This window comes from Oncorhynchus masou, chromosome 8 (assembly GCF_036934945.1).
Source record: "Oncorhynchus masou masou isolate Uvic2021 chromosome 8, UVic_Omas_1.1, whole genome shotgun sequence".
Classification (NCBI taxonomy): domain Eukaryota; kingdom Metazoa; phylum Chordata; class Actinopteri; order Salmoniformes; family Salmonidae; genus Oncorhynchus; species Oncorhynchus masou.
Window position 1 is genome coordinate 8,711,400 of NC_088219.1, and position 14,067 is coordinate 8,725,466.

The 14,067-nt window shown below is 45.3% G+C and overlaps 1 protein-coding gene across 7 annotated transcripts in view; it reads left to right on the plus strand.

Moving 5' to 3' along the window:
* Positions 1-5,175: 5,175 nt before the first annotated feature.
* LOC135544042 (protein furry homolog) overlaps positions 5,176-14,067 on the plus strand; it is a 154,718-nt gene continuing 145,826 nt past the window's right edge. For all 7 annotated transcript variants that reach the window (XM_064971394.1, XM_064971395.1, XM_064971397.1 and 4 more), the window contains exon 1: positions 5,176-5,736. In XM_064971394.1, coding sequence (XP_064827466.1) covers positions 5,469-5,736 — 268 coding nt within the window. In that variant the 5' untranslated portion in view covers positions 5,176-5,468. The remainder of the gene's footprint in view (positions 5,737-14,067) is intronic.

The following is a 14,067-nucleotide window of genomic DNA, read 5'->3' on the forward strand; positions in this document are numbered from 1 at the left end:
TTCTATGCCAGGCAACATCGCGCCTCATTAGCTCATTGTTATGGATGCGTCCAAATAAATGTCACTAGAAAACAGCTTAAACAAATGCAAATGCGGCTACTTTTGTTATTCGGGCTGCATTGTTTGACATAACTGTTAGTTAGCCGTAGTTGGCTAGCTAGCAAGCAAGGGATGAGGACGTTGCCAGCCAGTATGACAATGGAACTTATTGAAGGAACGACTGGGATACACAACAAAATGACTGAACGACTGGGATGAGTCTCTGGCAACCGAACCGATAGAATGAACATTCAGCCGGCTTGGGTAGCCATCCGAGATTTGTGTCGGGACTATATTTTGTGGAAGGATGAAATAGTATGAATAAAGTCATCAAAATAACGTTTTTAATGCCTCTAACCACTTGGCTACCTGTCTCTAACCACTAGGCTACCTGCATCTCTCCACTAGGCTACCTGTCTCTAACCACTAGCCTACCTGTATCTCTCCACTAGGCTACCTGCATCTCTCCACTAGGCTACCTGTCTCTAACCACTAGGCTACCTGCATCTCTCCACTAGGCTACCTGTCTCTAACCACTAGGCTAACTGTCTCTAACCACTAGGCTACCTGTCTCTAACCACTAGGCTACATGTCTCTAACCACTAGGCTACATGTCTCTAACCACTAGGCTACCTGTCTCTAACCACTAGGCTACATGTCTCTAACCACTAGGCTACCTGTCTCTAACCACTAGGCTACCTGCATCTCTCCACTAGGCTAACTGTCTCTAACCACTAGGCTACCTGCATCTCTCCACTAGGCTAACTGTCTCTAACCACTAGGCTACCTGTCTCTAACCACTAGGCTACCTGCATCTCTCCACTAGGCTAACTGTCTCTAACCACTAGGCTACCTGTCTCTAACCACTAGGCTACCTGCATCTCTCCACTAGGCTACCTGTCTCTAACCACTAGGCTAACTGTCTCTAACCACTAGGCTACCTGTCTCTAACCACTAGGCTACATGTCTCTAACCACTAGGCTACCTGTCTCTAACCACTAGGCTACCTGTCTCTAACCACTAGGCTACCTGCATCTCTCCACTAGGCTACCTGTCTCTAACCACTAGGCTACCTGTATCTAACCACTAGGCTACCTGTCTCTAACCACTAGGCTACCTGTCTCTAACCACTAGGCTACCTGTCTCTAACCACTAGGCTACCTGTCTCTAACCACTAGGCTACCTGTCTCTAACCACTAGGCAACCTGTCTCTGACCACTAGGCTACATGTCTCTAACCACTAGGCAACCTGTCTCTGACCACTAGGCTACCTGCCTCTAACCACTAGGCTACCTGCCTCTAACCACTAGGCTACCTGCCTCTAACCACTAGGCTACCTCCCTCTAACCACTAGGCTACCTGCCGCTAACCACTAGGCTACCTGTCTCTAACCACTAGGCTACCTGTCTCTAACCACTAGGCTACCTGCCTCTAACCACTAGGCTACCTGTCTCTAACCACTAGGCTACCTGTCTCTAACCACTAGGCTACCTGTCTCTAACTACTAGGCTACCTGTCTCTAACCACTAGGCTGCCTGTCTATAACCACTAGGCTACCTGTCTCTAACTACTAGGCTACCTGCCTCTAACCACTAGGCTACCTGTCTCTAACCACTAGGCTACCTGTCTCTAACCACTAGGCTACCTGTCTCTAACTACTAGGCTACCTGTCTCTAACCACTAGGCTGCCTGTCTATAACCACTAGGCTGCCTGTCTATAACCACTAGGCTGCCTGCCACACTATTGCAGGGAAACATTTTGTCCAGGATGTTTTATAAAAGGGATTGAATGTGTTGTTTGCTAATAGTTTTCTGACAGGTTTCAACACTACATTCCTTCCATCTATAGCATTTCTTTATATTATTCAGTTCCTTTGGCTTTGATGCCTCATGATTGAGTATTGCTCTGTTCAAGTAGAGTGCTATTTTGCTGTGGTCTGATAGGGGTGCCAGTGGGCTGACTGTGAACGCTCTGAGAGACTCTGGGTTGAGGTCAGTGATAAAGTAGTCTACAGTACTACTGCCAAGAGATGAGCTATATGTGTACCTACCATAGGAGTCCCCTCGAAGTCTACCATTGACTATGTACATACCCAGCAGAGCTGCAGGAGTTGTGACTCGTTTTTGTCGGTTATGTTGTCATAGGAATATTTGGGAGAGAATGCTGTCACCTCCAGGTAGGTGTTTGTCACCCTGTGTGCTGAAGGTTCTTGTCCAGTTCTGGCATTTCGGACGCCACAGACTATCCTGGGAATGATTAATCTCCCCCGCTAGAATGGAGAATCTGTCGTCGTTAAAGTATAGGGATTCAAGTGGGGGGATATAGGTAGCAAAAAGGAGGACATTTTTCTATGTTGAGATCATTGCTTTCTTAATTTAGTTCTAACCAGATGTGAAATGCTCCTGTTTTCATTAATTTAATAGAGTGGGTTGTGTCTGCCCTTCCCTGTTTTATTGCTGGTAGTTTGGTGGAGGGACTACCTGCTCTCTGTAACCTAGAGGGTAACCAGTGGGTCCGTCTCCTCTATACCACCCACCTGGTAGTTTGGTGGAGGGACTACCTGCTCTCTGTAACCTAGAGGGTAACCAGTGGGTCCGTCTCCTCTATACCACCCACCTGGTAGTTTGGTGGAGGGACTACCTGCTCTCTGTAACCTAGAGGGTAACCAGTGGGTCCGTCTCCTCTATACCACCCACCTGGTAGTTTGGTGGATGGACTACCTGCTCTCTGTAACCTAGAGGGCAACCAGTGGGTCCATCTCCTTTATACCATGTTTCTTTGTGTGTGTGTGTGTGTGTGTGTGTGTGTGTGTGTGTGTGTGTGTGTGTGTGTGTGTGTGTGTCTCTCTGTCTGTCTGTCTGTGAACAGTAAACATTACACTCACAAAAGTTCTAAAAGAATAAAGACATTTGTCTATATACAGTGTTGTAATGATATCTCTCTCTCTCTCTCTCTCTCTGTCTCTGTCTCTTTCTCTCTCTCTCTCTCTATCTCTCTCTCTGTCTGTCTCTGTCTTTCTCTCTTCTCTCTCTCCCTCTGTCTGTCTGTCTCTCTGTCCCTCCCTCCGGTCTCTCTCTCTCTCTCTCTCTCTCTCTCTCTCTCTCTCTCTCTCTCTCTCTCTCTCTCTCTCTACACCTGCCCATTCATGCACATGCTGTTGTTACTTTAACTGGCTAAACAGCCTTGACCAGTGATTACAGACACACACAGGATGTGTTTTGGTCTAACACAGTCATTGGTATGCTATTTGGCCATGCTACTTATTGTCAAACAACCGTGAGGGAAAGGAGGTGTAAGAACCCAGAGAGAGAGAGAGACATAGACAGACAGAGAAAGAGAGAGAGAGAGAGACAGACAGACAGACAGACAGACAGACAGACAGACAGACAGACAGACAGACAGACATAGAAAGACAGACAGAGCGAAAGAGAGAGACCGGAGGGAGGGACAGAGAGACAGACAGAGGGAGAGAGAAGAGAGAGAGAGAGAGAGAGAGACATAGACAGACAGAGAAAGAGAGAGAGACAGACAGACAGACAGACAGACAGAGGGAGAGAGAAGAGAGAGAGACAGAGAGAGAGCGAGAGAGAGAGACAGATAGACAGAGAGAGAGCGAGCGAGAGAGAGAGCGAGCGAGAGAGAGAGACAGAGAGAGAGAGAACCACCCAAACTCCCCAAACCACCCAATCAAGTGCAATATGAGAATGTAGAGCCTATCTGCCAGAGAGAGGAGGAGTTTCATAAACACACTGGAGAGTGTGAGGACAGGAGAGAGGACCGTAAGAGAGGACAGGAAGAGAGGACAGGTGAGAGGACTGGGGAGGGAACAGGTGAGAGGACAAGTGAGATGACAGGAAGAAATTAAGAGACAAAGAAGGAAAGGAACTCTTCAAACTGTCAGAATCAGTTTTCTTCGCAAAGAGAGAAGACAAATTCTCCTCAAATTCAGCCAAAACTCTACAACTTCTCTAAGCTGTTTCTGGGAAACCTAAGGAAGAAAAGAGAGAAGACACTGGAAAGAAGACACACAGGAGAGGAGAGAAAGAGTGCCCCGAACTCACAGGAGAGTTAAGTGTCTCTAACAACAAGAAAACAAGCAGCTCACTGTCTAACTAGCCTACCCGGAGAGAAGGAATACTCTGCTCCTCTCTGTCTGAGGAGCACGTAAGAGAGGGAAGAAACAAGAAGAGAAGAGATAAATGAAGGAGTGAAGAGCGGGATTCAAACTAATCAAACCTGCTGACGACAAGAAAAAGAAGAGTGGAAGAAGAGAGAGATAACATCACATCGAACCACTTGGAAAACATGGAAAGGAGGGAATGTACATTTATGCGTACAAGGAACTCATAGAAGGAAGAGAAAGATAAAGCCGTTCCAGTTTTGAGCAATGCTGTTGTACTGGAGTCAACTGTAGTGCAGGATCTGTATGTGTCTGTCCAGCCTCCACACTGCCTAGAAGGTCTGTCCAGCTTCCACACTGCCTAGAAGGTCTGTCCAGCTTCCACACTGCCTAGAAGGTCTGTCCAGCCTCCACACTGCCTAGAAGGTCTGTCCAGCCTCCACACTGCCTAGAAGGTCTGTCCAGCCTCCACACTGCCTAGAAGGTCTGTCCAGCTTCCACACTGCCTAGAAGGTCTGTCCAGCCTCCACACTGCCTAGAAGGTCTGTCCAGCCTCCACACTGCCTAGAACGTCTGTCCAGCCTCCACACTGCCTAGAAGGTCTGTCCAGCCTCCACACTGCCTAGAAGGTCTGTCCAGCTTCCACACTGCCTAGAAGGTCTGTCCAGCCTCCACACTGCCTAGAAGGTCTGTCCAGCCTCCACACTGCCTAGAAGGTCTGTCCAGCCTCCACACTGCCTAGAAGGTCTGTCCAGCCTCCACACTGCCTAGAAGGTCTGTCCAGCTTCCACACTGCCTAGAAGGTCTGTCCAGCCTCCACACTGCCTAGAAGGTCTGTCCAGCCTCCACACTGCCTAGAAGGTCTGTCCAGCCTCCACACTGCCTAGAAGGTCTGTCCAGCCTCCACACTGCCTAGAAGGTCTGTCCAGCCTCCACACTGCCTAGAAGGTCTGTCCAGCCTCCACACTGCCTAGAAGGTCTGTCCAGCCTCCACACTGCCTAGAAGGTCTGTCCAGCCTCCACACTGCCTAGAAGGTCTGTCCAGCCTCCACACTGCCTAGAAGGTCTGTCCAGCCTCCACACTGCCTAGAAGGTCTGTCCAGCCTCCACACTGCCTAGAAGGTCTGTCCAGCCTCCACACTGCCTAGAACGTCTGATTGGGAATTTGGTATTTAGACTGCAGAGCTGAAACCGCCGCTCTGTCTGTCAACCAGGTCACTGCTGGTCTGTATATGAGAATATGTCCTCAGTGTCTAAAACTGTCTAACAGAGTTTAATGATGTAAATGAATGAAAATACGACAATACAATGTCTCAGGAGGATGGTAGGAGTGTCGGGAGCGCGGGGAGCGCGGGGGTGGACAGCGAGTCGGACCACAATGAACACCAGACCACTATCCAGAACCAGACCTACGGTCAGGACCAAGACCAGGGTCCAGACCAGGTATTAGAAGATGTGATTGTAGTACTGGACCGGATCGCCAGTCTCTCTGTGGACATGTTTGAGCCCAGCGACTTCAAGGGAAGGTTCACTAAGATCAAGTCCAGATCCAGGAAGAAAACCCAGATCATCAGAGGTAGGTTCTGTTCATAGCTTCTTGAAATTAATGCCCGTACTAATATCGTCCAAAACCAGTCTTGATAGAAAACCTGAGTAGGTTCTGATCCAACACAGGTTCAGTCTTGCTTGAACTAAGGTTCTGAAAGGCACTGTATCCTGTTGGAAAGGTCGCGGTTCAGATAGGCAAATCGTTTTTCTTTTTTTCCAGGTTGGATAGGCTTTTGCAGGGATCTATGGATGTTGTATCACACTATCTGGTGTTGATCTACTGGATCTACTCCAGAATATCATTGTTCTATAACAGGTTTTGTTCTACACTCTTAGAAAAAAAAGATGCTATCTAGAACCTAAAAGGGTTATTTGGCTGTCCCCATAGGAGAACCCTTTTGAAGAACCTATTTTGGTTCCATGTAGAACCCTTTGTAAGGGTTTTACCCGGAACCTTAAATGATTCTATCTGGAACCAAAAAGGGTTCTCCTATGGGGACAACCAATGAACCCCTTTTGGAACCCATTTTTCGAAGAGTGTACGAGGTCTCCTCCAGAATAATTGTTCGTTGTTCTAGAATGAACCTGTAGATTGTGTCTGGACAACGTCTCAGGTTGTGTCTGTCTCTTATATTCTCTCTCCTTCTGACTTATGGGTAACAAGCTATTCCTTCCTTTGTTGTGGTTTTGTAAACCCTTTGATATGTGAGATAGGCTTCCAGACAAGAGGACAGCACTTAAATAAGCCAACTAACACCTTGTTTAGCTGTAACACATCTGGACTAGACGCTTTACCTAGTACCTACCACCTATAGACTAGACGCTATACCTAGTACCTATAGACTAGACGCTATACCTAGTACCTAGCACCTATAGACTAGACGCTATACCTAGTACCTATAGACTAGACGCTATACCTAGTACCTAGTACCTATAGACTAGACGCTATACCTAGTACCTAGTACCTATAGACTAGACGCTATACCTAGTACCTAGCACCTATAGACTAGACGCTATACCTAGTACCTAGTACCTATAGACTAGACGCTATACCTAGTACCTAGTACCTATAGACTAGACGCTATACCTAGTACCTAGCACCTATAGACTAGACGCTATACCTAGTACCTAGTACCTATAGACTAGACGCTATACCTAGTACCTAGTACCTATAGACTAGACGCTATACCTAGTACCTAGTACCTATAGACTAGACGCTATACCTAGTACCTAGCACATATAGACTAGACGCTATACCTAGTACCTAGTACCTATAGACTAGACGCTATACCTAGTACCTAGTACCTATAGACTAGACACTATACCTAGTACCTAGCACCTATAGACTAGACGCTATACCTAGTACCTATAGACTAGACGCTATACCTAGTACCTAGTACCTATAGACTAGACGCTATACCTAGTACCTATAGACTAGAGACTAGAATCTATACCTAGTACCTAACACCTATAGACTAGACGCTATACCTAGTACCTATAGACTAGACGCTATACCTAGTACCTAGTACCTATAGACTAGACGCTATACCTAGTACCTATAGACTAGAGACTAGAATCTATACCTATTACCTAGTACCTATAGACTAGAGACTAGAATCTATACCTAGTACCTAGTACTTAGGTCATCTTACAGTGTGTCTTTAACCGTGTGTTGTCTCAAACCTGTTTATAATCCAGCCGTTGTAGACATGTGACATCGTCCTCTGAGGATTGGTAAGATGAGGTAATGACTTCTGTGACGTAGGTTGTATATAGTGGCAATGTTGAGGAAATGACTAACTGTTTGTATGAGGCGAGTTTTGGTCAAGTAGAGGGGAAGACTGTCTTTATTAGCGCAATTCAGCTTATTTACGTTGTAAGTGAATTGCCTGTTCAAAATAAACAAGGTAGAGATGAAGCTACGTGTAGAAAGGGGTAGGATGAGAGATGAAGCAGGAAGGAGAGAGAGGAGAACCTAAAGGGGTAGGATGAGAGATGAAGCAGGAAGGAGAGAGAGGAGAACCTAAAGGGGTAGGATGAGAGATGAAGCAGGAAGGAGAGAGAGGAGAACCTAAAGGGGTAGGATGAGAGATGAAGCAGGAAGGAGAGAGAGGAGAACCTAAAGGGGTAGGATGAGAGATGAAGCAGGAAGGAGAGAGAGGAGAACCTAAAGGGGTAGGATGAGAGATGAAGCAGGAAGGAGAGAGAGGACAACCTAAAGGGGTAGGATAAGAGATGAAGCAGGAAGGAGAGAGGAGAAAGCTATAAGCTGAATTCTAAACTAAAGTGAGGATGAGTAATTCTCCTGCATAAACATGCCTTCATTCTAAAAAGCCCCTGATCTGAGCGTGTATTTGTGTGTATGTGTTTGTCTCCAGTGAAATGACAGAGCATTAAGGTTTGGAGACTGACTGTTGGAATAAAAACACCAAAGGCCTGTGTAAACTTTCACCCACGCTCTCATAAAATTAATCTAATTCATTCTGGTGTGTGTGTGTGTGTGTGTGTGTGTGTGTGTGTGTGTGTGTGTGTGTGTGTGTGTGTGTGTGTGTGTGTGTGTGTGTGTGTGTGTGTGTGTCTGTGTGTGTGTGTGTGTGTCTGTCTGTCTGTGAAATAACAAATGACATTTTATTTTCGTGTCAAATTGCCAGTCTGGCAACCCCTCACTTACGGGTTTAATTGACACATAATTCAGTCATAATTATTCCGGTGTTCTGTGCAGTGAGAACCACATGAAGAATGGAACAGAAATCAGTACATGATAGTTCATAATGCAATAATACGAACCATAGAGAAGTCAAACAAATACAACATTTATATATCAGGGTATATCTGGTGGTCTGTCTCCATAATACCAGGGTATATCTGGGGGTCTGTCTCCATAATACCAGGGTATATCTGGTGGTCTGTCTCCTTATGACTACATAATACCAGGGTATATCTGGTGGTCTGTCTCCATAATACCAGGGTATATCTGGGGGTCTGTCTCCTCATGACTACATAATACCAGGGTATATCTGGTGTTCTGTCTCTTCATGACTACATGATACCAGGGTATATCTGGTGGTCTGTCTCCATAATACCAGGGTATATCTGGTGGTCTGTCTCCTCATGACTACATAATACCAGGGTATATCTGGTGGTCTGTCTCCTCATGACTACATAATACCAGGGTATATCTGGTGGTCTGTCTCCATAATACCAGGGTATATCTGGGGGTCTGTCTCCTCATGACTACATAATACCAGGGTATATCTGGTGGTCTGTCTCTTCATGACTACATAATACCAGGGTATATCTGGTGGTCTTTCTGGAATAAAAGGACAAGTGTATGTTGTGGTCAAAAGGGCAACAGAGGATAAAATATTTTGTTCTCTATTTCTTCGAGGTCACAATAGTTAGTCCTGTGTGGCTCAGTCGGTAGAGCTTGCAACGCCAAGCGTCGTGGGTTCGATTCCCGCTGGGGCCACCCATATGTAAAAGTAGCGGCCCCAGCCGACTTGTAAGTCGCTTTGGACAAAAGCGTCTGCTAAATGGGATATATTATTATATATTATATATTATTATATTATTAATCCTTCCTCTTCCATTTCACCACAAATACTGACCTGTTTTGATACTCAGGGACGATAGCGATATCTTGCTTTTAGGTAGGTCGTACATAATATATCTCTCACACATTAATTCACCCTTAATCAAACATAATATTCTCAATTTGGGTTTATGATTCATCTCCTCCACCCATTTCCTTTTCATATTGCGTCAACAGTTGTTTTTTAATATCGTCTGTCACCCTTCATTTTTGTTTTCGTACAGACGTTCCTGGTCAGACTGTTGGAAAGGGTCAGACATTTCAGTTGCCCAGGCTCCCCTTATGGAGAGACCCCATCAAAAGACTTTACTGGCTATTCTGGAAGTTATCCACCATTCTATTCCATAGTCTCACCATACATGCCTTCCGTCTCACCTCACAGGGTTCCCAACCCGTCCACCATTCTATTCCAAAGTCTCACCATACATGCCTTCCGTCTCACCTCACAGGGTTCCCAGCCCGTCCACCATTCTATTCCATCGTCTCACCATACATGCCTTCCGTCTCACCTCACAGGGTTCCCAACCCGTCCACCATTCTATTCCATCGTCTCACCATACATGCCTTCCGTCTCACCTCACAGGGTTCCCAGCCCGTCCACCATTCTATTCCATCGTCTCACCATACATGCCTTCCGTCTCACCTCACAGGGTTCCCAACCCGTCCACCATTCTATTCCAAAGTCTCACCATACATGCCTTCCGTCTCACCTCACAGGGTTCCCAGCCCGTCCAACATTCTATTCCATCGTCTCACCATACATGCCTTCCGTCTCACCTCACAGGGTTCCCAGCCCGTCCACCATTCTATTCCATCGTCTCACCATACATGCCTTCCGTCTCACCTCACAGGGTTCCCAGCCCGTCCAACATTCTATTCCATCGTCTCACCATACATGCCTTCCGTCTCACCTCACAGGGTTCCCAGCCCGTCCACCATTCTATTCCATCGTCTCACCATACATGCCTTCCGTCTCACCTCACAGGGTTCCCAGCCCGTCCACCATTCTATTCCAAAGTCTCACCATACATGCCTTCCGTCTCACCTCACAGGGTTCCCAGCCCGTCCACCATTCTATTCCAAAGTCTCACCATACATGCCTTCCGTCTCACCTCACAGGGTTCCCAACCCGTGTCCCCAGTTGTTTCCAGTATCGGTGTAAACTTGTGGACATTGACAAAATATCGTTCTGCTTCTGTTATGGGCATGTTAGTTTTTGACCTCTTAAAGCCCCACACTCCTGCTGAATAGTCCAGAGGTCTGATACAGTTTGGAATACGTGACAAAACCAATATCTTTGAGTGGTTTGTTTTCCTATCACTCCCCCAAAAGAACTCTACTTGCTGAGTCGAGCAGATGTGGCCGTATAGAAAGGTCATATGTTCATCGAAATAAAGACCCTAAATATTTACAATTGCTAATAAACTCCAGAATGTCCTCATCAAAACTAGATAGAAAACACATCTCTTAGTATCTGGTTCTCAAAGTCTTTATCTGTGTTTCTGTCCTGTTTATCATGAGTCTCTAAATCTTTTACGTGATCTTTTGATTGGACATAATAACATGATATTACTGCACGTTCGGAACCAGAAGCACAAGCATTTCGCTACACTCGCATTAACATCTGCTCACCATGTGTATGTGACCAATAACATTTGATTTGTTCAGTTTGAACCGTCAAATAATATCATCATTATATAAGAGAATACTTAGCATTTCATCATCATATTTTACTCCCAATATTTAACTGTTCATTTTTTTGGGACAAATCATTAATAAACAAAGCAAATGTAATATGTGATAAGACGTCTCCTTGTTTTACACCCGGGTGTTTGGGAAACCAATCTGTACCATATACACGCACACAGGCACTTGGTGCTTTGTCAAGGGATTGCGTGATAACATTTCCTGTCAACCCTTGCCTTTAACAAACGACAGCCTAAAAGATCTCTATTTACAAAATCAACAGTTCCTGGAAATCAACGAAACGTGCAAAAGTAGACTTCTCTTCCTGTCATCTATTTCTGATTATTGTACAGACGGAGAAGATATGATCTATACGGGCTCTGGATTTACCAAAACCATTTTGTTCTTCCACAAGAATGTTTTGATCCTCCAAAAAGGTCATTAGCCTATTGTTGAGGATGAATGAATATCATTTATAGACCTAGTAAACTTGTGATTCTGCAGTGCAGTGGCACTCTGGTCATTTTTTTAAAGATTTGGGAATGGGATTCACTATAGACTTATACCAAGTTGATGGTAGTATACCCTACTCAAAATAAATTTGGAGAAAATCATGTAGAACTTCAATTAATTTAGGGGATTTTTAGACTTCATTAGGCAGTTCATCAATGCCAAATGCTTTCTCATTTTTTTCAGAGTCCTTCACCTTCTTAACTTCTGCAACGGACAGCTCATCAAATGTTCTCTTTCCTGACTTCCATCTGGCCACTCTACCATAACGGCCTGATTGGTGGAGTGCTGCAGAGATGGTTGTCCTTCTGGAAGGTTCACCCATCTCCACAGAGGAAATTTAGAGCTCTGTCAGAGTGACCATTGGGTTTTTGGTCACCTCCCTGACGAAAGCTCCCTGACTATTGCTCAGTTTGGCCAGGCGGTCAGATCTAGGAAGAGTCTTGGTGGTTCTAAACTTCTTCCATTTAAGAATGATGGAGGCCGTTAGTCCATCCGTTAGTCCAATGCCTGTCCATCCGTTAGTCCAATGCCTGTCCATCCGTTAGTCCAATGCGCTGTTGAAATGTAATCCTGGAGGGGGAAGCCCCTCAGGCTGTAGTAGGACTGTCCACCCCATGTCCTCGTCCACGCTGGTCTCGTTTCATGACCCGTCCTCTTCCCGTGACAAAATAGTCCCCCTGGGATTTTCCTCAGCAGCGTCCAAGTTCAGTTCTATAAGACAATTGGAAGGAAGACTTTGTCATAATCAGGCTTTTGTTTCTTCCGTAACAGGCCCAGTGTGTAACTCTGTGTTGTTGTTTTTGTCGCACTGCTTTGCTTTATCTTGGCCAGGTCGCAGTTGTAAATGAGAACTTGTTCTCAACTGGCCTACCTGGTGAAATAAAGGTGAAATAATTATTTTTTAAACTTTCTCCTCCACTTTACCTCTCTCCTTCATACTCTCAACTGTTTCTCAGCCAAGGCCTACTGATATCAGCTGGTTCACTTTGGAGATTAGGTCCTTGTTTTCATTGGCTGGCAGTCCTGCCACTGTGATAGACACATCTGGGTCTAACTTTTTGGCATTGCCTGTTCTCCCAGATTCCAGGGATTCTAAGCAGGTTTCCAGACGTCCAACATCAAGATGGTCTCGTGGCTGCCTGTTATTATCCCCCAGTTGAGTCAGCACAGCTGTGTGATTATCTTGGACATTGAGTTAGCACAGCTGTGTGATTATCTTGGACATTGAGTCAGCACAGCTGTGTGATTATCTTGGACATTGAGTTAGCACAGCTGTGTGATTATCTTGGACATTGAGTCAGCACAGCTGTGTGATTATCTTGGACAGCTTTCTCCAAAGATGCCCCTATGCTGTCACCTTGAGTATTTATCATTTTGTCGATAGTCAGCTTCATTTCGTCCATCTTTTAAAAAAACCTAACATTGTGGTACCTAGGCTCCTTATCTCTGTCATGAGATTAGCTGTTGGCACTTTCTTTCTTTGATTCGGCTCCATATTTTCTGACCACTGCATAGGTTTCTACAGGAATCCATATGTTTTAGCGGTTAGCTGTTTCTGTTATTGCCGTTCAAGGTAGCTAGCCAAGGTAGCTAGCCAAGGTAGCTAGGTAGCTAAGTCTATAGCTAGGCTAGCTAACCAGCTAAGTCTATAGCTAGGCTAGCTAACCAGCTAAAAAACTTGGGCAGAATTTAAATCCATGTTTTCTGTCTCTCGACACTACCCTATAGCTAGGCTAGCTAACCAGGTAAGTCTACCGCTTCCCAACAGGCCTGTCAGTTGACTGTCTTTCACCCTCACGGGATTCAGACATCAGCTGTCTCCATTCCATTTAAGGGCCGATGTTTTTGACAGAGTTTGGTCCCGGAAAGAAGCGGAAGTATTTTCACCGTGTAGGGTAGTGGGGTAGTGTCGAGAGACAGAAAACACGGATATAAATTCTGCCCAAGTTTTACTGAGGGACATGTATGCCTGGCATGAAAGTGGTAAAACACACACACACACATCATTTTCCCTAACCCTAATTGTAAACCAGAACCTAACCCCTAAGCCTAAAATTCCCTCACTGAAGTGTTCTTTTTTTACTATCCTTGTGGGGACCAGAGGTACTCACAAGGATAGTAAATCCAAACACACACACACACACACACACACACACACACACACACACACACACACACACACACACACACACACACACACACACACACACACACACACACACACAGTGTTTGAGTAGGCAGGTTCACACTGGTATTTCCTTGACACAGCTGGCCATGACAAATAGGATCTGCTGTGGTGAACGACTTCACTATACTGTATAACCCAACAACACCTCATAGTTTCTCTTTCGAAATGTGGCGAATTATGGACGAAGGTCTATTTTTAGTTGTGGTTACAGGGTTTAAACAGAAATAACTCAAAGGTTAACAGTTTATTCCTTCCGAGTGGTTAAGGTTAGGGTTATGGTTTGGGGAAGGCTTAAAACAAAATAATATTAAAAAGAAACATTGAATTACCATCAGGTATGATCAGTATCCTCATTGCTAGTATTTGCTTGCTAGATCGTG